This window comes from Dipodomys spectabilis, unplaced genomic scaffold (assembly GCF_019054845.1).
Source record: "Dipodomys spectabilis isolate Male_0828 unplaced genomic scaffold, ASM1905484v1 ptg000002l, whole genome shotgun sequence".
Lineage (NCBI taxonomy): Eukaryota > Metazoa > Chordata > Mammalia > Rodentia > Heteromyidae > Dipodomys > Dipodomys spectabilis.
The window spans coordinates 43,466,738-43,494,501 of NW_024870679.1; the positions used below are offsets into that span (position 1 = coordinate 43,466,738).

Genomic DNA, 27,764 nt, shown 5'->3' on the forward strand with positions numbered 1-27,764 from the left:
ATGGGACGGTTCATGTTCAGAGAGGTCCACTGAGATCTTCGGCTCATCACCATTTTCTTTTCAAAGGTTATCTTGGCAGTCAGGTGTAAGATGGTGGTGTAGACCCCCTCATTGACATTTCACCCAGCGGTCCAGATTGTCTTTTTTATTCATTTCTTTCATCATTGTGTCATGGTCCCTTTAAGGAAGCGGCCATAGTTGAGTGGTGGGAGCAGCTGCTGGCAGCAGAGAGACTCACAGGATTTGGCCTACCCCGGGCCACTCACCGCGCACGCTCCGGCCGGGGGCTTGGTGGGAAAGAGGGGCGGGGCCTGCGGTGCGCCTGCGCACCAGGGGCGCGCGCAAGGGGCTGGTTTGGTGATCCCTTTAAGAAACCACAGGCGGAGGAATTTCTCTTAGAGAAAATAATCCTACTCACGGGGCCCCTTGGAGGCCATTAACCCCCCGAGTCCCGGCCCCCCCCTTTCCCGGGCAGGCCCTCCCGCCCACGCGCACGCCCGCGGGACCCCGGGAGCCGCGGCCGGCGCGCGGCATCCGCCCCCCTCGTCATTCCCGCGCCGAGGCCCGGCCGGGCTCCGGGGCCGCCGCCGCCGCCACCGCGAGGCCGCCGTGTCTGCAGTGTGGGCGGGGGCCGGGGGCCGAGCGGGGCCGGGAGGGGCCGAGAGGGGCCGCGGCGGGGCCGTGCGGGGCCCAACATGGCGGAGAGAGAGGTGGAGTCCGGCCCCCGAAAGAGGGTAGGTGAGGTGAGGTGAGGCCGAAATCGGGCGGCGGCGGTAGCGGGTGGCGGGGGCGGGGCGCGGCCCGCGCGGAGCCCGGCCGGCGCGGCGGACCTCTAAGTGGAGGGTTGGGGGGAAGGGGGTCTGGGTGCGCCGGATCGAAGCCCACCTGAGGTCTGGGCGCTTTGGCGAGTGGTCCCTGGGCAGGTGGGACAAAGATTTGTTGGTGGTGGGGGTGCTGATGAGAGGGGGAAGGGCAGGGGCTGTGGGCTTCCTCCCCCTCCTCAGCTTGGGGGGTGTGCTCTGAAGCGGCCTGGGGAGTGAAGGTGTCACATTCCCAACTGTATCTTTAGTAAAGCGGAGTCTTTGGAAGTTTAACTGGGGTGAGGTCAGGAGGGGGGTTAAAGTGGTGGCGGGAACGAATCGAGGCGTGTGTGGGGGGTCTCCTGAGGATTAGCCTGGGGGTTCCTCTAGAAGGAACACCCGTGGGAATTCGTTTTCCTGCCTCTTCTGCCTCCCCCTCCCCCATAGTCCTACAACTGTTATCCAGACCCAAGTGGAGGTGGTACTCTTTTTACCTGGGAGGTTAAAAAAAAAAAAAGGGAGGATCGTTGATCCTGATGGAGGGGGAAGATATAGGCAATTGCAAATGGCCTGTTCTAGTCTGGCTTCTTTACCTGCTCTGAGGAACCTGGAAGAGTAAGACACGTTCTATCATACACAACAAGGATATGCGTATATAACAAGGATATGCCTGTCCTGCATGGGAGTTGTTAAATACCTTTAAAAGTTTGTCTTGAAACTTCTTATTTAATTCGGAGTGGTTTCCTTTAGTTGGGGAGCAATACTGTGAATTGAATGTTTTTTCAGACATTTCTTCTCCTCCCCCCAGATGTTAAGTAGTGAGTTTTCCTGTCTGGAGTCTCCTTTTTGAAAGTGGTCTGAGAGGAAGGATCAGTTAGTATTAAGTTACCCGAGTAAAAAATTGCTAATCTTTACTGAGAATGCCCTTTGTTTTAGCATACATTCACAATCTCATAAAGATCATTGCCAACATTTTTAGTGCTTACTGGATGTCATAGTTTGTGAGGGACTTTCATGTGAAGAATTTAGCCGTACAGTGTACAATGACTTTATAAATCACATTTGCTGATGAGCAAAGGAAGGTATAGATTGGTTTAAGAACTAAGATTTGGCTTGAAGTCAAGAGGTTTGAGCTAGGATTTGAATCTAGGTTTGTCCCAACTAAAGTGTCTGTCTGTCTGGGTTCGGTTGTGGGGCTTGAACTCAGGACCTGGGCGCTGTCCCTGAGCTCTTTTGCTCAAGACTATAGCACTCTAGCTAGGTCTTTGAGCCATGTGCCACTTCCGGTTTCTGGTGGTTAACTGGAGGTAAGAGTTTCATGGGCTTCCTTGCCCAGGCCAGCTTTGAACCTCAATTCTCAAATCTCAGCCTCCTGAATGGAATGACAGGCATCAGTCACCTGCACTCAGCACACATAGTGTTTTTTACAATTGGTTCTGGGGCTTGAACTCAGAGCTTGGGCGCTGTCCCTGAGTTTTTTCACTGAAGCTAGCAGGCTACCACTTTGAGCCACTTGTGGTTTTCTCCTTGTTAATTGGAGATAAGAATCTCTAGAACTTTTCTGCCCAGGTTGTTTTCCTACAGTGTTCCTCAGATCTCAGCCACCTAAGGATTACAGGCGTGAGCCCCTGGCACCCTGCTCCCTTAGGAGTTTTGTCTCTTCTTAAAAGTTTTAAGTGAGGAACCAGGCGCAGGTGCCTTACGCCTGTAATCTGCCCAGGAGGCTGAGATCTGAGGATCACAGTTCAAAGCCAGCCTGGGCAGGAAAGTCCGTGAGACTCTTATCTCCAATAAACCACTAGAAAACTGAAAGTGGTGCTGTGGCTCAAGTGATAGAAGCCCTAGCCTTGAGCTGAAGAGGCCAGGCTCAGAGTTCAGTCCCCACAACTGGAAAAAAAAAAGAAAGTTTAAGTGATAACCAAAGAAGTGTCAAATTATTTTTCCCCAACAATTTGTTAAGTATTTACAACTATCCAGAAATACTGAAAAAAATGTTCCCCTACAATTAATTTATTAGGAAAGTATTGAACAGCTACCCAGAAATATTGAAAACAAAATTTTACCTGTGGCTCATCATGCCAGTAATCTTAGCTACTCAGCAAGCTGAGAACTGAGCATCACTGTTTGAAGCCAGACCAGCCAGGAAAGTTTGTGAAACTCTTATCTCTAATTAACCAGCACATATCTAGAAGTGGAGGTGTGGCTCAAGTGGTGGAGTGGACAGAGTTCTAGGTCTAGTAAACACACACACATACACACATACACACATACATGCACGCAGTTTCAATTCAGGATGCACCCATATACCCAACCACCTTGATTCTACCATTTAAATATTACAAGACATTTGTTTCTGTCATATATTTATCCCTTCTATTCCTTCAGCATCATGTTGTAGTAAATTTTCATTGTATTTTTAAAATTTTTTTCTTTTTCGTTGTAGGGCTTGAACTCAGAGCCTGGGTGCTGTGCCTGAGCTTTTCACTGAAGGCTAGCACTTTACCACTTGAGCCACAGCTCCATTTCTGGCTTTTAATTGGAGGTAACAGTCTTACAGACTTTCCTGTCTGGGCTGGCTTTGAACCATGATCCTCATATCTCAGTTTTCTGCATATTTTAGGATTATAGATGTGAGCCACTGCCACTTGGCCTCAGCTTTTTTTTCTTTTTCTTTTTTTTTTTTTTGGCTAGTCCTGGGGCTTGAACTCAGTGCTTGGGCACTGTCCCTAAGCTTCTTTTGCTCAAGGCTAGCACTCTACCACTTGAGCCACAGCACTGCTTCCAGCCTTTTCAGTTTATGTGGTGCTGAGGAATTGAACCCAGGGCCTCATGCATGTGAGGCAAGCACTCTACCACTGAGCCACATTCCTAGCCCAAGCTTTTTTTTCTTTTTTAATTAAGGAAGATATATCTTTAAGTAATGTACAAAGGTATGCTAGTCTATAAGTACAGTGCATCTTGATTAATGTCATCCTTTACATTGTTCACCATCTCTCAACCCCAATCTTTTCAAGTTATCTGTTTCCATTTTCACATATGTACATTGAATACATAATTCATCTTGTTGCTACTTGTTTAGAAGGTTTAGTAGATTTTGTGTGTGTGTGTGTGCGCGCGCACGCGAGCGTGAGCACGCTCGCATGCCAGTACTGTGTCTTGAACTCTGGGCCTGGCACTCTAGCTTAGCTTTTTTTGTTTTGTTTTGTCGGTTGTGGTAGGGCTAGAACTTTGGGCCTGGGCTCTGTCCTTCAGCTCTTCAGCTCAAGGCGATAGTGCTCTACCACTTGAGCCACAGCGCCACTTTTGGTTTTCTGAGTGGTTTATTGGAGATAAGAGTCTCATGGACTTATTTGCCTGGGCTGGCTTTGAACCGAGATTCTCAGATCTCAGCCTCCTGAGTAAGTAGGATTATAGGTGTGAGCCACCAGAGCCTGGCTTGCTTAGCTTTTTTGCTCAAGGCTGAGGTTGGAGGCATGGCTCAGGTGGTAGAGGGTCAGCCAATGAGTGAAAGTGTCACATAGCTTTGAACTGTGATCCTCAGATCAGGCTCCTGAGTAACTGCATTAGAGGCGTGAGCCACTGGTGCCTGACTTCAGTAGAATTATTTTACAAGGAGTACATGCTCCCATTTTTTGTGTGTATGTTTGCCAAGTTCTATGTGAGTTTCATATGTGTAATCTCAGAAAATGAGTGTGGGTTATATTGTATTATTTTAAAATAATTTGTGGTTTGAAACAGTTAAGCTATTTACATAGACATGGATAATACATTGATGCTATTTTAATCTGAAATTACATTGATGATATGTTATTTATGATTATTGCCCTTGACCTATATCATGAGTATTGCTGGCTGGAGTGGTGAGGAAACTATATGCTTGCTTGCCCTTGTGCAGTGATATTTATGGTCTTTTAGGGTCTACTTTGCTGGTTTTTCTGCTGAATTTAGTGTAGAGCTTATTTAAAACCTTTGGAATTTTTTTATTTTTTTTGTCAATCATGGGGCTTGAATTTGGGACTTGGGTGCAGTTCCTGAACTCTTTTTGCTCAATGCTAGTGGTCTCCCACTTTGAGCCACAGTGCCACTTCTGGTGGTTAACTGGAGATAAGAGTCTCATGGAATTTATTGCCTGGACTGGCTTTGAACTGAGATCCTCAGATCTTAGCCTCCTGAGTAGTTAGGATTACAGGCGTGAGCCAACAACTTTTTATTGTTTTTATAAAGGAGATGTACAAAGTAGTTACAGTTGTATAAGTCAGGTATTACTACTACTACTACTGTTACTACTACTACTACTACTACTATTATCCGTCCTGAGACATAAACTCAGGCACTGTCTTTGAGCTTTTTTGCTCAATGTTACCACTCCAGCACTTGAGCCACAGCTCCACTTACAGATTTTTGGTGGTTAATTGGAAATATGAGTCTCTCAGACTTTCTAGCCTTGGCTGGCTTTGAACTGTGGTCCTCAGATTTCAGCCTCCTGAGTAGCTAGGATTACAAATGTGAGCCACTGGTACCCAGAACTCTTGTTTCTATTTATACCTTCAATTCTTAGGAGCTCCATATAATGGGAATTCAGATAGCTCTTATTGAGTTTTATAGCAAGAAAAGTTTACCTGTTAACAGTAGGTTAAATCTGGCTTGGGTAGCAAGTTATGTGGTTTGTAATTTTGTGGGGCTTCTGTAAATTTTCCACACCATAATCACTACAAAGTTCTCTCCTCTGGGTCTTTGTGTAGTTAAGTATGGAACATGAACCTAACTAAGGTATTCCTTAGGAGGAGAAGGGGAGAGGAGAGGGAAATGAAAGATAAGGATGAGAAAGTGGTACTGTGGCTCAAGTGGTCGAGTGTTAGCCTTGAGCTGAAGAGCTGAGGGACAGTGCCCAGGCCCAGAGTTCAAGCCCCACGACCAACCAAAAAAAAACCCAAAGATGAATGATTTTGAAGTACATTGTGTTTGTAGTATATGTGAAAATAGCATAAAGAATCTTAGTGAAAGTGGTTGACCAATAGGTGGTTGAATGGTGCGTAAAGAGAAACAGACTCTGTGAGGGGTGCTGTCTGAGGGAGTGGCTTGGGCTAACAAGGGGGATGAAAGGGGATGAATATGGTTGAAGTAGATGGTTTGCATCTATGAACATAGAACAGTGCAAACTTGATTTCAACCTCCGTGCTTCAGTATCTTCCCAGTGCACCCACCCTAATGCAACATCTTTCATTCTTTTCCTCTCTCTCTCTTCCTTCTTCACTGCTGAGAATGGAACTTGTGATCTCAGGCATGCTAAGCAAGCACTCAACCTCTTAGCTACATTCCCATCCACAAACTCTCATTTTCTGGGGGCATTTAGAAAGTATTTTTGAGGTTTTTTTTTGTTTGTTTGTTTGTTTTTTGGTTAATCTTAGGGCTTCACCTCAGGGCCTGGGCTCGCTGTCTCTAGCTTTTCTGCTCAAGGCTAACACCTTACCACTTTGAGTGACAGTGTCACTCCTGGTTTTCTGGTGGTTAATTGGACATAAGAATCCCATGCTGGGTGCTGGTGGCTTACGCCTGTAATCCTAGCTACTGAGGAGGCTGAGATCTTAGGAACGTGGTTCAAAGCCAGCCCGGGCAGGAAAGCCCATGAGACTCTGATCTCCAATAAATCACCAGAAAACTCGAAGAGGCTCTGTGGTTCAAGTGATAGAGTGCTTGCCTTGAGCTGAAGAGCTGAGGGACAGCGCCCAGGCCCAGAGTTCAGGCTTCACGACTGGACCCCTCCAAAAAAAAATTAGGTGCGTAATATTCTTTTTTTTTTTTTTTTGAAATAAACAGATTTAATTACCACTTAGTTTTATACATCAAAACCTAGACAAACTTAAAAGACAAGGTGCGTAATATTCTTAAAGAATGATATATCCTTTAACAATCCTGTTATACTATGAACTAAATATCCTTTAACAATCCTGTTATACTATGAACTAAATATGCAAGTTACTTTGAAAAGGAAAGAGAAACAAAATATTATTGAATGGTATTAAATTTAATTACATAGATTTGGTCAGGCTTTTTTACATGTCTCTACCAATTAGTAAGCCTGGCTTTTTTTAATTTTTTTTTTTTTTTTGGGTCCGGTCGTGGGGCCTGAACTCTGGGCCTGGGCGCTGTCCCTCACCTCTTCAGCTCAAGGCTAGCGCTCTACCACTTGAGCCACAGCGCCACCTCCGGCTTTTTTCTTTTTGCTTATGTGGTGCTGAGGAATGGAACCCAGGGCCTCAGGCATGCAAGGCAAGCACTCTACCACTGAGCTACCTTCCCAGCCCAGTAAGCCTGGCTTTTCAGTTTATATACAGTCTGGTATTTAGCATTTGGGAAGTAGTAACAGTTTTAACAGTTATCTGCTTAGCCCATACCCCAACACACTTTCCTCTACTTAGACAATACTTCTAATTTTATTTTAATACCATTCATTCTTTGCCTTTTTCTATCTACACAGAAACTTTATCTTTGACCAAAGATAGCACCTCCCTCCCCCCCACATAGAAGGACGTAGTATATACTGTACTCTGAGATTAAGGATAATATATATTCATTTTTCTTCATATCTTCCAATATGTCTTACAAATTAGAAATAGAAAGGAATTTGTCAAGGTTACATACAAAAAATTGTAGTTAATGTCATGCTTAGTAATGGAAGACTGAAAACAAACCAATCAATTTTATCTTTTCTCCTCTTCTCTCCTCTTCTCTTCTCTCCTCTCCTCTTCTCTTCTCTTCTCTTCTCTTCTCTTCTCTTCTCTTCTCTTCTCTTCTCTTCTCTTCTCTTCTCTTCTCTTCTCTGTCCCTCCCTCCCTTCCTTCCTTCCTTCCTTGCTTCCTTGCTTCCTCCCTTCCTTCTTTTTGCCAGTCTGGGCTTAAACTCAGGGCCTGGGCACTGTCCCTGACTGAGCCTCTTTGTGCTCAAGGCTAGTGCTCTACCACTTGAACCACAGCACCACTTCCAGTTTTCTGAGTAGTTTATTGGAGATAAGAGTCTCATGGACTTTTCTGCTAAGGCTGGCTTTGAACTATAATCCTCAGATCTCAACCTCTTGAGTATCTAGGATTATGGTGTGAACCCCTGGTACCCAGCTGAGAAATTTTTCTTTTTAGATCAGGAATAAGAGTGCTGAGGAGGCTAAGATAATGAAGATCATGGTTGGAATCCAGCCCTGGCAGGAAAGTGTGTGAGATTCTTACGTTTAATTAACTGGTAAAGAGTTGAAAGTGAAGCTGTGGCTTAAGTGATGAGTGTCTGTCTTGAGTGAAAAAGCTAAACCAGAGTACACCCCAAGTTCAAGCCCTAGTACTGGTACCAAAAAAAAAAAAAAGTCAATGTCTTTTGCCATTTTCACTCCATATAGTAATTGAACTTCTAGTCAAAACAGGAAAGAGTAAAAACAAAACATATCCAAATTGGAAAGAAGTAAGTAAAACTATCTATCTTTAAAGATACTATGACTTTTTTTTTTTTTTTTTGTCAGTCATAGGGCTTGAACTCTGGGCATGGGCGCTGTCCCTGAGCTCTTCTGGTTTTCTGTTGGTTAATTGGAGATAAGAGTCTCAAGGACTTTCCTGCTGGTTTTGAACCATGATCCTTAGATCTCAGCCTCCTGAGAGCTAGGATTACTGGCGTGAGCCACCAGTGCCTTGTAATAATATGATCTTATATGTGGCAACCCCTAAAAATCCTCCTGCCTTCCCAGGGGCTCAGCATATAGGAAAGAGACTTGACAATGTGATTACATAAAAATAAAGAGTTGTGGGGCTAGGAATGTGGCTTAGTGGTAGATTGCTTGGCTAGCGTGCATGAAACCCTGGGTTCAATTCCTTAGTACCACATAAACAGAAAAAGCTGGAAGTGACGCTGTGACTCAAGTGGTAGAATGCTAGCCTTGAGCAAAAAGAAGCTCAGGACAGTGCCCAGGCCCTGAGTTCAAGCCCCATAACTGGCAAAAAAGTTTCTGCACAACAAAATACATAGCTACTGAACTAAAAAGACAGCCAACAGACTGATAGATCTTTACTATCATGAAATCCAACAAGGGCCTAATATCCAAAATACATATGAAGGTCAAGAAATTACTCCCCTCCCCAAACTATTAAGCCAATCAATAAATGAGCAAAGGAGCTAACGACAGACTTCTCAGAAGACTCTCAGAAGATGTAAGAATGGTAAATAAGCACACGAGGAAATATTTAACATCTCTGGCCATAAAGGAAATGCAAATCAAAACACCCCCCTTCCCCCCTTTTTTTTTTGGTCTGTTGTGGGGCTTGAACTCTAGGCCTGGGCACTGTCCCTGTGCTCTTCAGCTCAAGGCAAGCGCTCTACTAGCTTTGAGCACAAAAACTTAGGGATAGTGAGTGCCCAGGCCCTTAGTTCAAGCTCCAAGATTGGGAAAAATGTAGTACGTATACACAATGACATTTGATTCATCCACCAGAAAGAATAAAATATATCATTTGCAGGGAAATGGAAGGACCTAGAACAAAGCATGTTAAGTGAGGTAAGCCAAGCTCAGAAAGACAAACAGCACGTTTTCTCTCATATGGGAAAGCTACTTCTAAAATACAATGAACATGGGGCTGGGAAGGTGGCTCAGTGGTAGAGTGCTTGCCTTGCATGCCTGAGGCCCTGGGTTCGATTCCTCAGTACCACATAAACAAAAAGAAAAAAGCTGGAGGTGACGCTGTGGCTCAAGTGGTAGAGTGCTAGCCTTGAGCTGAAGAGCTGAGGGACAGTGCCCAGACCCAGAGTTCAGGCCCCACTACCGGACCAAAAAAAAAAAAATACAGTGAACATGATAACTTATATAGGACTCTAGGCATTCACACATAAATAGACTAAAGGAGGATACCTTTAGGGGAGGGGAGGAGCTCAAACGCTTAAGTAACTCCTCTGAAGATTTAAAATACTATTTATTGAAACAAATTCCAGGAAATGGAAGTGTGGGTTTTTTGGTTGTTGCTGTTAGTGGTGGCATTTGTTTTTGCTTTGGGGCTTTTCTTTTCTTTTTTTTCTTTAGTGGGGATACAAAGGGAACACAAGAGGAAGGGTAAACAAATGCAGTGATGGTATTCACTATACACTATGTGGAAAATGAACTATGCAATTAGTGGGCAAGGATGGGAGGGGGAAACAGTGGGAGGGAGAAAAGAAGGGTGACAATGTCCAAAAAAGAAATGTACTCAATTTCTGGACTTATGAAATGGCAACTCCTCTGTATAACACCTTACTAATTAAAATTATATTAAAAAGTAGCCAGAAAAAAAAAAAACTCCCTGCCTGCATCTTCCTGCCTTCCTGACTGCATGCATGTGAACAGTCCCAAGAGGAAATTGAGAAAGCCATTTTATTTATATTAGCCTCAAAAAGAATGAAATACTCAAGGACCTGGGCTCCTTTGATTTACTTTCATTACTTCTTGGAGTATTCGTTCCTTTCTCGACAAAAAAGATGTTCCCAGGCTCATCTTATACATTAGTATATCAGACTTGAAATTACCCAGTTCTTCAGGAAGCTTTGATATCTTTCAATGGGAAATAGTGTTTAGGGACCACAGTTGAACTCAAGCTTTTCAAGTTGGAGTTGATGAACTTTTGTTGCCCAAGGTTGGCACTCCATGACGCGCGCCACAGCTCTACTCTTTTTTTTTTTGGTAGTTTAATAAGAATTTCATGGGGCTGGGAAGGTGGTTCAGTGGTAGAGCGCATGCCTTGCATGCCTGAGGCCCTGGATTCGATTCCTCAGCACCACATAAGCGAAAAGAAAAAAAGCCAGAAGTGGCATTGTGGCTCAAGTGGTAGAGCGCTAGCCTTGAGCTGAAGAGTTGAAGGACAGCGCCCAGGCCCAGAGTTCAGGCCCCACGACCGGACCCTCCCCCCCCCCCCCAAAAAAAAAAAAAAAAAAAAAAGAATTTCATGGACTTTCTTGTCCAGACTTGCTTCAAACCATGATCCTCAGATCTCAGCTTACTGAGTAGCTAAGATTACAGGTGTGAGCCACCAGCACCCAGCTAAAGTCTTTTTTTCTTTTCTTTTTTGCTGGTCCTGGGTCTTGAATTTGATCTGGGTACTGTTGCTGAGCTTTTGTGTTCAAGGCTAGCATTTTACCATTTGAGCCACATCTCACATCACTTCCACCTTTTTCTTTTTTTCCCCAGGGCTGAGGACCGAAACCAGGGCCTTGCCCAAGCCGGGCAGGCGCCCTTCTGCTGGGCTAAACCCCCAGCCCCTTCCACCTTTTTTTTTTTTTTGCCAGTCATGGGGCCTGAACTCTGGGTCTGGGCGCTGTCCCTCAGCTCTTCAGCTCAAGGCTAGCGCTCTACCACTGGAGCCACAGCGCCACTTCCAGCTTTTTCTGTTTATGTGGTGCTAAGGAATTGAACCCAGGGCCTCATGCTTGCAAGGCATGCACTCTACCGCTGAGCTACCTTCCCAGCCCCCTTCCACCTTTTTTTGTAGTTTATTAGAGATAGGGCTCTCACTGAACTTTACTGTCCCATGTGGCTTCAAACCAAGATCCTTAGTTCTCAGTCTCCTCTGAGTAGTTTAGGATTACAGGCATGAACCACCAGTACCGGCTCAGACAAAAATCTTTGAGATAGTGTCAGTTGCTTACTTCCAATGTACTTTTTTTTTTTGTCCAGTCGTGGGGCCTGAACTCTGGGCCTAGGCGCTGTCCCTCAGCTCTTCAGCTCAAGGCTAGCACTCTACCACTTGAGCCACAGCGCCACTTCCAGCTTTTTTCTTATGTGGTGCTGAGGAATCGAACCCAGGGCCTCGAGCATGCAAGACAAGTGCTCTACCACTGAGCTACCTTCCCAGAACTTCCAATATACTTTTCAACCACATCTGACTTCTTTTTCCCTTTTGTTATTGAAGTTCTTCTCTTTAAGATTACCCAAAATCTGGGTGCTGTGGCTCACACTATAATCCTAGCTACTCTGCAGGCTAAGATTTGAGGATCGCTGTTCGAGGTCAGCCTGGAAAGGAAAGTATGTGAAAATCTTTTTTCCAATTAACCACCAGAAAACCATTCTCCCAAGTGGTAGAATGCTAGCCTTGGGCAAAGAAGCTCAGAGACAGCACCAGGCCCTGAGTTCAAGCCCCATGACCAACGAAGATTACTCAAATGACCTAATAATCACCAAATTTGTGGATCTTTTCCAGAGATACTCTTTGAAAAAAGTTTTGAACTTAACAAAAAGCAGTAGTATAGCCTACAGACTGATGTTAATTTTAGATGTTGGGCAGTACAAAACTATATTCTAATATAGTTGCCAGAGGAGAGAGCTCTTGTTGGTCTTATATCATCAGTCAGGCAAAAAAATGTTTTTCCCCCCAGTACTGGGCTTCAAGCTGTTAGGTGAGTGCTCTACCACTTGTGTCATACTTGCTGTTCAGAGACATTGTTATTTGATTTTTCTTAGACATCTATCTCCATTGCTGTTTCTCTCTTTAAAATGTTTGTAATGTTTATATTTTTCATAAGATGTCATTCTCATGGCTCACAGCTGAGACCAGAGGCTCTTTGCTTTACAACTCTCTCTCTTCTTCCTTTCCTTTCCCTCTCCCCCCCTCCTTCTTTCCCTTCCCTTCTTCCTCCTCTTTTTTGGCAATATTGAGGTTTAAACTCAGGGCTTCGAGCTTACAAGAGCCAAGCCTACAGCTGTTTTTTTTTTTTTACTGCTCTCTCTCTCTCTCGATAAGGTCTTATTTTCTGACTGGGGTGACTTTGCAAACAAAATCCTTTTAGTGTTAGACTACAGGTAGCTAGGATGAGGGCATGGTGGTGCAGCCTTTAGGTAACTAGGATGGCAGGCATGTACCACCATGGTTGAAAAAGGATCTTGTGCATTTTTTCTGCCTGAGTTGGCCTCAGGGCCTGGGACAGTGATCCTCTCAGCTCCAAGTAGCTAGATTAACAGGTATAAGCCACCAGCACATGGCTCTTTTTATCTCTTTTGCTGCATGCATATTGTTTTCCCCAGTCGGTATTCTTTTCTTTTCTTTTTTTTTTTTTCCTCAGTCGTGGGGCTTGAACTTTGGGCTTGGGCGCTATGAGCTCTTCAGCTCAAGGTGAGTGCTCTACTGCTTGAGCCACAGTGTCACTTCCAGTTTTGTAGTGGTTTATTGAAGATAAGAGTCTCACAGACTTTCCTGCCCAGGCTGGCTTTGGTGAGGCTGGCTTTGAACTGTGATCCTCAGATCTTAGCCTCCTGAGTAGCTAGGATTTCAGGCTTGAGCCACAGGCGCCTGGCTCCCAACCTGTATTCTTCTTAGGCAATCTCTTTATTTCTATATTAGTGTTTTTACCATCTACCTGTTAAATTTACTAGGTGAGTTCCTTTTCATTTCTTTGGTTCTGTTTGTCTTAGTCTCTAAGTTTATTTCCACATTATGCTTTGAGCTCTTTTGGTGTCTTACAAATATTGAATATTAACTGCCTGAAGTTGAATTCCTATTCCCTTTTCTCTACCAATTACTTCTTTTTCTCATTAGAGCTTTCTCCCCCCCCATGGGTTTGAATACATGACCTTCTGTTTGCTAGACAGACCCTTTGCCTTTTGAGCCATACCTCTCCACACCTCTATCACTCTCAACTTGTTTTTATCGATTTCCTCTTTTTTTTTTATTGGCTTATAGTCACCCAAGTTAGAAAAACCTCTTGATTCACCTTTGCTTCTAACTTTCAGTCTAGTTTAAATTGCTAAGTCTTGTTGAAACTCTAAGACTTGGTTTTAGATTTTTTTTTTGTCAATTTTAACTCTGGACCTGGGTGCTGTCACTGAGCTCTTCAGCTCAAGGTGAGCACTCTACCACTTGAGGCACATCACCACTTCTGGTTTTCTGGTGGTTATTTGGAGATAAGAGTCTCACGGACTTTCTTGCTTGGGCTAGCTTTGAACCGAGATCCTCAGATCTCAGCCTCCTGAGTAGCTAGGATTGCAGGTATGAGCCACCAGTGCCTGGCAATTTTAGAAATATTTTTATATGTTTACGGCTGTTGCCCTACTTTGAGTACTCATGTGTTTTGTCTTTTAGTTTTCTTTGCCCTAAGAACTCACTGACTGACTCTCACTCGCTCAGTCTTACTCTGTCTGTCTGCACATGTGTTTTCCCGTCCCACCATGAATAGTTTTATCAGACATATCTCCTTGGCCTTATAACTTTTTCTTTTCTTTTTTTTCTTAGTCCAGGGTTTGAACTCAAGGTCTGGGCACTGTTACTGAGCTTCTTTTGCTCAAGGCTAGCACTCTACCCCTTGAGCCACAGCGCCATTTCAGGCTTTTTCTGTTTATGTGGTACTGAGGAATCAAACCCAGGGCTTCATACATGCGAGGCAAGCACTCTGCCACTAAGCCACATTCCCAGCCTGATTTCTTTTTTCTTTTGAAAAGACTTGCCTTACTAAAACTTAGTGTTACAGGGATAGAACAAATGTGACTGGCTCTTACATATGGCTCACCTATGAGAACAGGCATCAGCTGCACCTTCATTCTGTTTCTTGGTAAGCACAGGGCAGTTTTCTTATGCAAGTTGGAAGCAAGTTGAAAGCTAGGGGAAAGAATCATTTGTTCCCATTTTTCCAATAACCTTATTTCCTACGGACTAACATTAATAGTATAAGCTAATGTTTGGAGGTTCAGTCTCTTTCCTGTAGAGCTATATTGTTACTCTGGCTCCAGTAGAGCAAATCCATCAGACTGGACAGATCCTTTCATTCAACAAATATTTAGGACATGGGTCAGGCTTGATTCCAAGCTCTGGACAAATAGTAATGAACAAGAAAGACAGGTTGTGTTAGTGGTGGGAGCAAGATAGTAAATAGAGGAAAGGATTTTAGGTAGTGAAGTAAAGAATATTATGTAGAATAATATGATAGTGGTTGGGGTAGGGAGATATGTCTCTTAGAAGCCTGTTGGTGAATGTATCTTGTTGTTGGTGGTAGTGGTGGTGATGGTGGTGGGGCTGAACTCTGGGCCTGGGCACTGTCCCTCAGTTCTTCAGCTCAAAGGAACCTCTGGTTCCTTTGCAGGAGATGAACTTCAGAAAGCAAGATGGGACATTAATAATACCATTCTGGTAATCTGAAAGTAATCAGAGTAGGATGGAGATATTTTATTTTATTTTTGTCAGTTGTGGGACCTGAACTCTGGGCCTGGGCGCTGTCCCTCAGCTCTTCAGCTCAAGGCCAGCGCTCGTCACTTGAGCCACAGCTCCACTACTGGCTTTTTCTGCTTATGTGGTGCTGAGGAATCGAACCCAGGGCCTCAATGCATGCAAGGCAAGCACTCTACCACTGAGCCACCTTCCCAGCCCCATATAGTTGGGATATTTTAGAGAGTCACTAGCACTTGTGGATGAATAGTAAGATGAAGACCACTGATGGCTAGGTTTTCAGCTTGAAGAACTTTTCCCCTTCTATACTTGTCCTTCCCAGTCAGTGCTAAGGGTAGAGCCCCACGTTACGCCCATGCTCTGCCACTGAGCTATGGCTCCTCATACCTGAAAAACTAGATAGTTGATGGTACCATAACCAAGATAGAAAGATAGGGGATAGGAATATGCACAATAATGGGTGAAGGACAGAACTTTACAAGCCCCTATCTTGGGGCTTGAACTCATGGCTTGGGCACTATCCCTGAGCTTCTTTTTGCTTAAGACTAGCACTCTACTAGTTGAGCCACAGGTCCACTTCTGGCTTTTTAGTATTGTCTCATGGACTTTTCCTGCCTGGGCTGTCTTCAAACTGAAACCCTCAGATCTCAGCCTCCTGAGGACTTACAACTACAGGTATGAGCCATTGTCATTGGCTTAAATAGTTTTGCTTACTTAAAAATTGCTAATATTGCTGGGTGCTGGTGGCTCACGCCTATAATCCTAGCTATTCAGGAGGCTGAGATCTGAGGATCGCGGTTCAAAGCCAGCCCGGGCAGGAGAGACTGTGAGACTCTTTTTTTTTTTTTTTTTTTGTCGGTCGTGGGGCTTGAACTCTGGGCCTGGGCGCTGTCCCTCAGCTCTTCAGCTCAAGGCGAGCGCTCTACCACTTGAGCTACAGTGCCACTTCCGGTTTTCTGGTGGTTTATTGGAGATAGGATTCTCACGGTCTCTCCTGCCCGGGCTGGCTTTGAACTGTGATCCTCAGATCTCAGCCTCCTGAGTAGCTAGGATTACAGGCCTGAGCCACCAGCGCCCGGCTCCATGAGACTCTTATCTCCAATAAACCACCAGAAAACCGGAAGTGGCGCTGTAGCTCAAGGGGTAGAGCGCTTGCCTTGAGCTGAAGAGCTGAGGGACAGCGCCCAGGCCCAGAGTTCAAGCCCCGCGACCGACAAAAAAAACCAAAAAAACCCCCCCCAAAATTGCTAATATTGGGGGCTGGGAAGGTGGCTCAGGGGTAGAGTGCTTACCTTGCATGCATGAGGCCCTGGGTTCGATTCCTCAGCATCACATAAACAGAAAAAGCTGGAAGTGGCACTGTGGCTCAAGTCATAGAGCACTCGCCTTGAGCTGAAGACCTAAGTGACAGTGCCCAGGCCCAGAGTCAGGACTTACGACCACAAAAAAAAAAAAAAAAATTGCTAATAATGTAGGGTGCTGGCATCATGTGACATCATGCTTATAATCCTAGCTACTCAGGAGGTTTAGATCTGAGGATTATGATTTAAAGCCAGCTTAGGCAGGAAATTCAGTGACTCTTACCTCCATTGAACCTTTCAGAAAAAGCCCAGAAGTAGCACTATGGCTTAAGTGGCAGAGCGCTAGCCTTGAGCACATACAGGCTCAAGGACAACACCCAGGTCCTGAGTTCAAGCCTCAGGACTGACCCCAAAAAATTGCTAATGAATACTTAACACCTACAGTGTAGTCTATGTCATTTTAGATCGAAATCTTGACATTTAGTATCATTTTGGATGAGGTAATTTTTTTTTTTTTTTGTTGGTCATGGGGCTTGAACTCTGGGCCTGGGCACTGTCCCTCAGCTCTTCAGCTCAAGGCTAGTGCTCTACCATTTGAGCCACAGCTTTTTGTGCTTATGTGTTACTGGGGAATCAAACCAGGGCCTTATGCTTGCGAGGCAAACAATCTACCACAGCCACTTTCCAGCCCCAAGGATGAGGTAATTCTTTTTGGGGGTTCTATGTGCTTTGGGATAAAGAGCAGCATACTTACCTTCTATCAACTAAGATACTGTACCTTCACCTTTTCAAGTTTTGGCAACTGAAATCTAGGTATCTTCTTGGTGGCAAAAGTGCTCCTGTGTAACTATTACTAGGTTTTTTTTTTTTTTGGTCCCATCGTGGGGCCTGAACTCAGCCTGGGTGCTGTCCCTCAGCTCTTCAGCTCAAGGCTAGCACTCTACCACTTGAGCCACAGTGCCACTTCTGACTTTTTCTGCTTATGTGGTGCTGAGGAATTGAACCCAGGGCCTCATGCATGCAAGGCGAGCGCTCTACCACTGAGCCACCTTCCCAGCCCTCTAGATTGTTTTTTTAATCATATACCTTTAAGTCTTTTCCAAGTGTTCTATTCTGTTTAGCTTAAGTAAATTCTGATAATACAGCATGTTGACTGACTAGTTAGTTTTCTTTGTGCCTTTTAAAAATTCATAATAGGAGCTGGGATTGTGGCTTCGTGGTAGAGTGCTTGCCTTGCATTCATGAAGCCCTGGGTTTGATTCCTCAGTACCACATACACAGAAAAAGCTCTGGCTCAAGTGGTAGAGTGCTAGCCTTGAGCAAAAGGAGCTCAAGGACAGTGGCCAGGCCCTGAGTTCAAGCCCCAGGACTGGCAAAAAAATAAATAAAAATTCATAGTTTCAGTTGTAACTACTACTTATTTTTTATTCATTCATTCATTCATTCATTCTATTTGCCAGTCTCGGTGCTTGAACTCAGGGCCTGGGTGCTGTCCTTGAGCTTTTGTGCTCAAAGCTACCACTTGAGTCACAGCTCCATTTCTGGCTTTTTGGTGGTTAATTACAGATAATAGTCTCGTGTACTTTCCTGCTGGGCTGGCTTTGAACTGTAGTCCTCAGAACTGAGCCTCTGCAGTAGCTAGGATGGATTATAGGGGTGAGGCACTAGAGCCTGGCTTTACTGTTTATATTGAGCATATTTAGTTTCAGGATATTTCTGTGTGCAACATATCTATATATATGTGTTGAATGCCCCGTATTTGTATATGAATATATTGTAACATGATTGATATCATGCAGTGTTTTGGCTTTTTTTTTTTGTCAATTCTGAGGCTTGAACTCTGACCTAGGCACTGTCCCTGAGCTTTTGTGTTCAAGATAAATGCTCTCCCGCTTGAGTCACAGCTCCACTTTGGGCTTCTTGATGGACTTTGCCTGAACTGGCTTTGAATTGCTATCCTCAGATCTCAGCCTCCTGAGTAGCTAGGATTACAGATATGAGCCACGGCACTTGGCAATCTTTCCCTCCCTTGCTTCCTCCCTCCCTTCCTACTTCTGTCCCTCCCTCCCTCTTCTGGTTTTCTAGTGGTTTATTGGAGATAAGAGTCTCACAGATTTTCCTGTCCCGGCTGGCTTTGAACTGTAATTCTCAGATCTCAGCCTCCTGCGTAGCTAGGATTACAGGCGTGAGCCACTGGTGCCCGGCAGTTCTAGACTTTTTGATGGAGTCTGTAAGATCTGTTAAGAATAAGATTGTATCATCAGCAAATAGGAATTATTTGACTTCTTTGTTTGATGCCTTTTGTTTCCTTCTCCTGTCTTACTGCTCTGGCTAGGAATTGGAGTGGAAGATTGTTTCTGATTTTAGGGAAAATGATTTTAGTTTTTCTCTATTGTCATATATAGTCTTTATAAAGTGCAGGTACATTCCTTCTGCTACTGTTTTCTTGGAGCTTTTGACATAAAAGAATGCTGGATTTTGTCAAGCTTTTTGTGAATCTCCATTTGAGATGATAATGTGATTTTTGCTTTTGGTTCTGTTTATGTGATTTATTATATTGATATATATATATACATACATATATATGTGTGTGTGTGTATATATATATATATATACATTTGTCGGTTGTGGGGCTTGAACTCTGGGCTTGGGCACTAACTCTGCGCTCTTCAGCTCAAGGCAAGTGCTGTACCGCTTGAGCCATAGCACCACTTCGGTTTTCTAGTGGTTAATTGGAGATAAGAGTCTCACTGATTTTTCTGCCCAGGCTGGCTTTGAACTGTGATCCTCAGATCTCAGCCTCCTGAGCAGCTAGGATTACAGACGTGAGCCACCGGCAGCCAGCCTGATTTATATATTTATTAATTTACATGTCAAACCATCCTTGCGTGCCTATGATGAAACCAACTTGGTCCTGATGTGATGATATTTTTGATGTGTTGTTGAATTTGGTTTCTAGGGATTTTATTGAGAATTTTTGCCTCAGTTTTTTTTTTTTTTGGGTCTGGTTGTGGGCCTGAACTCTGGGCCTGGGCGCTGTCCCTCAGCTCTTCAGCTCAAGGCTAGCGCTCTACCACTTGAGCCACAATGCCATTTCCGGCTTTTTTTTTCTGCTTATGTGTGCTGAGGAATCGAACCCAGGGCCTCATACATGCAAGGCAAGCGTTCTACACTGATCCACCTTCCCAGCCCCTTTTGCCTCAGTGTTTGTCAGTGAGATTGGGTTATAATTTCTTGTTAATATTATAGTGTGTGTATCCTAGTATACTCTTTTGGAGAAAGTTTCATGGGCTATTGAGAAGAATATGTGTTGTACAACTACTAGATGAAATCCTCTAGCTGTCTGTTGACTCCATTTGTTCTACAGTGTTATTTAATTCTGGGGTTTTTTTTTTGTTGTTGTTGATTTTTCTGTTTAGATGATTTATCTATTGGTGAGAGTGGTGTATTGAAGTCTCCCACTATTATTGTGCTGGGATCTGACAGTGCTTATAAGTCCAGAAGTGTTTGTTTAACGTGAGTATAAATCTATTGTGTATACTTGTTAATCACTATAATTTCTTCTTCATGCATCATTACTTAATTAATATGAAGTGATCTTTGTCTTTTCTGACTCGTTTTAGTTTGAAATCTCTTTTATAATGTGTAAGTATAGACCCTTGCTTTGGGATTCATTTGGTTAGAAGTTTTGTTTTCATTCTTTGATTCTAAACCTATGTCTTTGTTGTATTTGTTGGTGACTTGTTTTAAGGAGCAAATGATTGGTTCCCCCCCCCCCCCTCCCCCGGCGGCTTGAATTCAGGGTTTGGGCATGGTCCTTGAGCTTCTTTTGCTCAAAGCTAGCACTCTATGAGCCACAGCGCCACTTAAGGCTTTTTTGTTTATGTGGGCTGAGGAATGGAACCCAGTACTTCAGGCATGCTAGACAGGCACTCTACCACTAAGCCACATCCTGGTGTCTTTTTTGTAATCCTGGTGTCTGTGTCTTTATTTTTTGTGCTGGTGTCTGTGTCTTTATTTTTTGTGCTGGTACTAAGGCTTGAGTTGAGGGTTTGCATACTGTCTCTTAGCTTTTTTTGTTCAAGGTTAGTGCTCTACCACTTTGAGCCACAGAGCCACTTCTGGTCTTCTAGTGGTTAATTGGAGATAAGAGTCTCATAGGCTTTCCTGCCCAGGCTGGCTTTGAGCCACAATCTTTGGATCTCAGCCTCCTGAGTAGCTAGGATTACAAGTGTGAGCCACTGGTAACTAGCAACAGTTGTTATAGTAATAATTATAATTATTTTTGTGCTGGTCTGGGGCTTGAACAATGTTGTCCTTGAGCTTTTTTGCTCAAGATTAGTACTCTGTCATTTGCGCCAGACCTCTACTTCCCGCTTTTTTGATGGTTAATAGGAGATCAGAGTCTTAACAGTGTCTTGCCCCAGTTGGCTTGGAACCACCAATCCTCAGTTCTCAGCTTCCTAAGTAGCTAGCTTAGTGGCATTAGCCACTGGTACCTGACCAACAGTTATAATTTTTTCAGGCCTTGAAATATGTTCTTCCATGCCATCCTTGCTTTGTTAGAGTTTGTGTTGAGAAATTTGCTGTTCTTCTAATAGGCCTACCATTGTAAGAAGCTTACATTTTTCTCTTTTTCATTGTTCAATAGTCTTTTTCTTTTTTTGTGCTCTTTTTTTGAACTCAGAACCTGGGCACTGTCCCTAAGCTTTTTTGCTCAAGGCTGGTACTCTACCACTTGAACCACAACTCCATATTCAACTTATTGGTACTTCATTGGAAATAAGAGTCTCATAGACTTTCTTGCCCAGACTGGCTTTGAACTTCAATTTTCATATCTCAGTTTCTTGAGTAGCTAAGATTACAGGCATGAGCTACTGTTCCCAGCTTCAGTAACATTCTTTATTCTGTATAATTTGTATTTTAACTATTTTAAGGGTGTTTCTTCTCTGATAATGCCTGTTTAGTGTTGTACAAGCCTTGTCGATATGGATGTCCTCTTTTTCTTGAGGTTGGGGAGCACTTTTGTTATTTTGTTACTTTATTAAACAGGGTTTTTTTTGTTGTTGTTTTTTTTTTTTTTTTTTTTGGGTCCGGTCGTGGGGCTTGAACTCTGGGCCTGGGTGCTGTCCCTCAGCTTTTCAGCTCAAGGCTAGCGCTCTACCACTTGAGCCACAGCGCCACTTCTGGCTTTTTTCTTTTTGCTTATGTGGTGCTGAGGAATTGAACCCAGGGCCTCATGCATGCAAGGCAAGCGCTCTACCACTGAGCCACCTTCCCAGCCCCTAAATAGGTTCTTAATACATTTAGTTTGTATATCTTTGTCTATACTCAGATTCATAGGTTTGATCTTTTGATTGAATTTGTAAGGTCTTTATGTTCTATTTGTATTTTTGGAGTTTTTTTTTGGTCCCATTGTGGGGCCTGAACTCTAGGCCTGGCCGCTGTCCCTCAGCTCTTCAGCTCAAGGCTAGCGCCCTACCACTTGAGCCAAAGCGCCACTTCAAGCTTTTTCTGCTTATGTGGTGCTGAGGAATGGAACCCAGGGCCTCATGCATGCAAGGCAAGTGCTCTACCACTGAGCCACCTTCCTAGCCTCTTGACGTATTTTATCTAATGTCTTTCATCTTCTTTCTCCCCTTCATCTTCAGTCTCTGTTACCTTTCAATTTCTGAATTTGTTCTTTCCTAGTTGCCAGGCTTTCAATTGAGTTTATCCTACCATTCAGGGACTGGGTCTTGTACTTGATGTCTAATGCTTTTGCTCAAAGGCTGGCCCTCTACCAACTGAGCCATTCCTCCAGCTCCTGGATTAAGTTTTATTTGGGTTTTTGGGTTCCTAAATTTTAGGATTTCAATTTGATTATTTTTGACGATTTTTTTAAATTGAAGAATTTCTCTTTCACGTAGTGTTTTGTCTTCATTTCTATCATACGTTTGGATTCTCTGGTTGTTTGTATCCTGTTTTGAATTTGTTCAGGTTTCTTTTTTTTTTGTCAGTCGTGGGGCTTGAACTCTGGGGCTGGGCGCTGTCCCTCAGCTCTTCAGCTCAAGGCAAGCGCTCTACCACTTGAGCTACAGCGCCACTTCCGGTTTTCTGATGGGTTTATTGGAGATAGGAGTCTCACAGTCTTTCCTGCCCAGGCTGGCTTTGAACCGCGATCCTCAGATCTCAGCCTCCTGAGTAGCTAGGATTACAGGCGTGAGCCACCAGCGCCCAGCTCAGGTTTCTTAATATTACCACTTGTTCCCTTTTTATTGAGTTCATTGTTTGAATTTTCTTCATTGTCACTTGAGCCCTTTATTGTGGAGTTATAGGGCTTGAACTCTAGGCCTGTGTGCTGTCCTCAACTCTTTAGCTCAAGGATAATGCTCTACCAATTGAGCCACAGTTCCACTTCCAGTTTTCTGGTGGTTAATTGGAGATAAGAGTCTTACAGACTTTACTGCCCCAGCTGGCTTTGAACTGTGATCCTCAGATCTCAGCCTCCCAAGTAGCTGGGATTACAGGCATGAGCCACTGGTGCCTGGCAGTTGTTGGCTTTTTGAGGCGACACATTGCCTTGTTTATTAATTAATTTTGTGATTTTTTTTTTTTTGTTTTGAGGTTTTTTTTTTGGGGGGGGGGGGTCCGGTCGTGGGGCCTGAACTCTGGGCCTGAGCGCTGTCCCTCAGCTCTTCAGCCCAAGGCTAGCGTTCTACCACTTTAGCCACAGTGCCACTTCCGGCTTTTTTCTTTTTGCTTATGTGGTGCTGAGGAATGGAACCCAGGGCCTCAGGCATGCAAGGCAAGCGCTCTACCACTGAGCCAACTTCCTAGCCTGTGTTTTGAGGGGTTTTATGAATCTTGGGTTGTGTCATGGTGGAGAGTTCCATCTTTCATGTCTGTTTTTGTTTGAGAATTCTTTTTTTTTTTGGTCGGCAGTGGGGCTTGAACTCTGAGCCTAGGTGCTGTCCTTCAGCTCTTCAGCTCAAGGTGAGTGCTCTACCACTTGAGCTACAGCGCCACTTCCGGTTTTCTGGTGGTTTATTGGAAATAGGAGTCTCACGGTCTCTCCAGCCCGGGCTGGCTTTGAACCGAGATCCTCAGATCTCAGCCTCCTGAGTAGCTAGGATTACAGGCCTGAGCCACCAGCGCCCGGCTTGTTTGAGAATTCTTGTACAGTACTTAAATTAGGGTTATTGGCTTGGTTGAGGTATATCTTTTTGTAGCTAACTTGATTTGAGGGGTGCTTTTCAGTTATCAGATAATCAATTTGAAACTCTTTTCCACTCAGTGGAAGGGCTATAGAAAAAGAGGACAAAGATATGATTGCAGTTGTGTACTAGAAGGTAGGTAGTGTTGTTCAGATATGAGTTTGGAGAAAAGAAGAGAGGGAGAAGCAGAGCTAAAATGTGAAAATATGGGGATAAGTAGCCTGTACTAAAAAGTAAAAAAATGGGAAAATAAATGGCCTATATCAGATATATAGGGGAAAAGTTCATATATTTACATGAATAAGAAACTAAAACAGTTAAAAACACCAACAAAGACAGACTTACATAAAACAAAGAACAAAATTTTTAAGTGTGTATGTGTTCATCTCTCTGTGTCTCTTTGTGGAGTACATGGGGTGGCAGAAATCATGTCTTGTTTTTGCGGATGGAACTGTGGCTTGGGCTCAGTGTCTGGCAGCTGTTCTTTAGTCTCTTTGCTTAAGGCTGACACTTTACTAGTTGAGCTGTCACAGCTGCACTTGTGCCTTTTTTTTTTTTTTTTTTGGTGGTAAATTAAAAGGTAAGAGTCTCATAGATCTTTCTTTGGCTGGGCTGGCTTTGACCTTCATTCCTCAGATCTCAGCCTCTCTAGTAGCTAGGATTATAGGCATGAGCCACAGGTGCCCAGCTAGTAATCATATTGTTTTGAATGAGGTGCCTGGGCGCTCTTTCTTAGCAGTTAGTACATACAGCCATAGTCCCTGCTCTCAGTAGTAAGTACTTCAAAGATGTCCTGTTCCAAGATTCTTTGTTGTTTTGGCCTCAGGTGATAGGATTGTTTCTTAGCTGAGGAGGATGGAGCCTTGGAAAACTGCCATGTCCCCATCTTCAGAATTCTACCTGCCTGTTAGGTACCTATGCTCTGTGGCTTGGTAGGTGGTCCTCAGGCTCCCTTACTGCTAGATGTCTGGCAGTAAACATTTATATGGTAGCTGTGTTTCTGAAAAATAGTTTTCTGATAAATTATTTTGCCTACTGAATTAAAGCAGCTGAATTTGGAAATAAGTTCCATTTCATTTCCTTTGAGTATTCAATAATCTTTTCTGGCTTAGGTTACTAAACAAGCAACACCTGTCCTCATCTGAATTCTGCACTGTATTATTATTATTATTATTTTTACTGGCCTTGGAGCTTGAATGCTATGCCCTAAGCTCCTCAGCTTCTTTTGTCCAAGGTGAGTGCTCTACTACTTGAGCCATGGCACCACTTCTGGCTTTTTTGAGTAATGTATTAGAGATAAGAGTCATGGAGCTTCCTTCCTGGACTGGCTCTCACCAATCCTCAGATCTTAGCCTCCTGAGTAGCTAGGATTACAGGTGTAAGCCATTAGTGCCTGGCTCATACATGAATTTTTACTGAAAAAAGAAAACAGGGCGGGCTGAGAAAGTGGCTCAGTGGTAGAGCACTTACCTTGCATGCTTTAGGCCCTGGGTTCCATTCCTCAGCACCACATAAGCAGAAAAAAAAAAAGCCAGAAGTGGCATTGTGACTCAAGTAGTAGAGTGCTAGCCTTGAGCTGAAGAGCTGAGGGACAGCGCCCAGGCCCAGAGTTCAGGCCCCACAACCGGACCCCCCCCCCCAAAAAAAAAAAAAAAAAAAGAAAATAGGGATTTTATTATTTATTTATTTATTTGGCTTTCCAGTTTTTTTTTTTTTTTGTCGGTCGTGGGGCTTGAACTCTGGGCCTGGGCGCTGTCCCTCAGCTCTTCAGCTCAAGGCGAGCGCTCTACCACTTGAGCTACAGTGCCACTTCCGGTTTTCTGGTGGTTTATTGGAGATAGGAGTCTCACGGTCTCTCCTGCCCTGGCTGGCTTTGAACCTCGATCCTCAGATCTCAGCCTCCTGAGTAGCTAGGATTACAGGCGTGAGCCACCAGCGCCCGGCTGATGCTTGTTTTTCTGAACTTTGCTTATTTTGCTTAAAATGATGACTTGCAGTTTCATCTATTTGCAAATGATATAATTTAGTTAATCTTTTTTGGCAGAATAATACTCCATGTGTGTATATACCACATTTTCTTTTTTTTTTCCTTTCTCTTTTTTGGAGTGTGCTGGGGTTTGAACTCAGGGGCTTGTGCTTGCTTGCTTGGCTTGTCTCTCAGTTTGTGCTCTGGCAGTCTTCCAATAAAGCTTTTAAAAGTTCACATTTTATTTTTTTGTTATTATAAAGGTGATGTAGAGAGTCGTTGTAATTTTATAAGTCAGGTAATGAGTACATTTCTTTTTGAAACAGTGTCCCCTTTTGTCTCCCAGTTTTCCCTCCCATTCCCACTTACAAGTCATACAGTTCATTTCCAACATAGTATATAGTCAGTACCACTGCTGCATTTGTTCACCCTTTGTCCCTCTGTTTCTGTGACCCCCTTTCCTCCTAAAGACAGATAAATGAACAAACAAGGCAAAATAAACAAAAACAACAAAGGGAAAATCCTCTTATTTCCATTTCCTGGAGTTTATCGTGGTAAATATGTGATCAGAGGCACAGAGGCATTGCACCTTTGTGTTCTTCCCTTGAGTATCCTCCTTTCTGTGAATGTGTAGTCTTGTGTAATTTATCATGTCCTTTTGTATTTTAGATCTAGCTTCCACATATGAGAGAAAACATGTACCATTTGTCTCTGTGCTTGATTTGTTGTAGGTCCATCCAGCTCCCTGCAAATGATACAATAATATTCTTTCTGATGACTGTGTAAAATTCCACTGTGTATAGGTACCAAATTTGTTTGGATCCACTTATGTATTGTAGGGCATCTGGACCGTTTCCATAACTTGGCTGTTGTGAACAGTGCAGCAGTGAACATGGATGTGCAAGTGTCTTTACAGTACACTGGTTCATGATGTTCTGGGTAGAAGCCCAGTAGGGGTATGGGTGGGTTGTAAGGAAGATCTATGTTTAGTTTTTTGAGTAGTCTCCAGATTACTGTCCAGAATGCCAACTAGGCTTTTTGCTGCTTATTTTACAGATAGTTTTGTAGACTTTGCTGCACAGACCATTTTTGAACTACAGTTCTCTGGATCTCAGCCTTATGAGTAGCTAGGATTAATGGTGTGAGCAATTGGCATTCATCTTCTACCACATTTTCATAATCTATGGGTTGGCTATTTTGAATAATGCTGCAAAACATGCAGTATATACAGGTGTTTCTATTTTATCCTGACTTATGTTCCCTTGGATGCATGCTCATGAATAGATGGCTAGATCATATCAAAATTCATTTTTAGGCTTTTTTTTTTTTTGGTCCGGTCATGGGGCCTGAACTCTGGGCCTGGGCGCTGTCCCTCAGCTCTTCAGCTCAAGGCTAGCGCTCTACGTCTTGAGCCACAGCGCCACTTCCGGCTTTTTTCTTTTTGCTTATGTGGTGCTGAGGAATCAAACCCCAGGGCCTCATGCATGCAAGGCAAGCGCTCTACCACTGAGCCACCTTCCCAGCCCTCATTTTTAGGTTTTTGTTTGGAACCTCCACACTGCCTACCATAATGGTTGCAAAAATTTACATTTCCTTCAGTGGTTTATAAGGATTCCTTTTTCTTTGTTACCTCACCAGCATTTGTTATTTGTGTTCTTAATGATGGGCATTCTTACTGAAGTGAGATTTCATTTTGTTTGTGCATTTCTTCCTCTATTTGTTGGCCCATGTACGTCTTTTGAGAATTGTCTGGAATGATTGGAAGACGATTTATTGAGATATTTTGGAGTTCCTGTATATTCTTTCATCATTCTCTTTGTCAGATGTGTAACCACTGGAGAGTCTCCCATTAAAAGACTCTATTAAAAGATCTTTGATCCAGTTTCACTTGGTATTAGTACATATAAATGGGTATCTAGTTTCAGTCTTTTACATGTAGATGGCTAGTTTTCTGAGTACCATTTGTTGAAGACACTAGATTGTCTTTTCTCCAATATAAGTTTTGAAGTACTTTATTCAAAAGTCAGGTGGCTCTACATGATTCATTTCTCAATGTTATGTTCTATTGCTTTGTTCTTTGTGTCTATGCTTTTCTGTGTCTGTATAATGTTGTTTCTGTAGTATAGTTTGAAACACGGTTAGAGGTTGGCATTGCTTTTTTTTTTTGGTCGCCCCTGGGCTTGAACTGTGGGCCTGGGTACTCTCTCTCAGCTAAAGGCAAGCACTCTACCACTTGAGCCACAGCACCACTTAAGGTTTTCTAGTGGTTTATTGGAGATGAGAGTCTCGCGGATTTTCCTGCCTGGGCTGGCTTTGAACCATGATCCTTAGATCTTAGCCTCCTAGTAGCTAGG

The 27,764-nt window shown here is 43.6% G+C and overlaps 1 protein-coding gene across 3 annotated transcripts in view; it reads left to right on the top strand.

Moving 5' to 3' along the window:
• The first annotated feature begins 315 nt into the window (after positions 1 to 315).
• The window catches only part of Zmym4 (zinc finger MYM-type containing 4), a 112,679-nt gene continuing 85,230 nt past the window's right edge, over positions 316 to 27,764 (top strand). Inside the window, exons 1-2 of one of the 3 annotated variants that reach the window (XM_042677437.1) lie at positions 653 to 734; positions 19,668 to 19,764. Coding sequence is in view for 2 of the 3 variants with exons in the window: in XM_042677431.1 (XP_042533365.1) it covers positions 696 to 734 (39 nt within the window). In the remaining variant the exon portion in view is untranslated. Of the gene's footprint in view, positions 735 to 19,667; positions 19,765 to 27,764 lie in introns of all 3 variants that reach the window. The other 2 variants (XM_042677431.1, XM_042677425.1) reach the window with 2 other exon arrangements.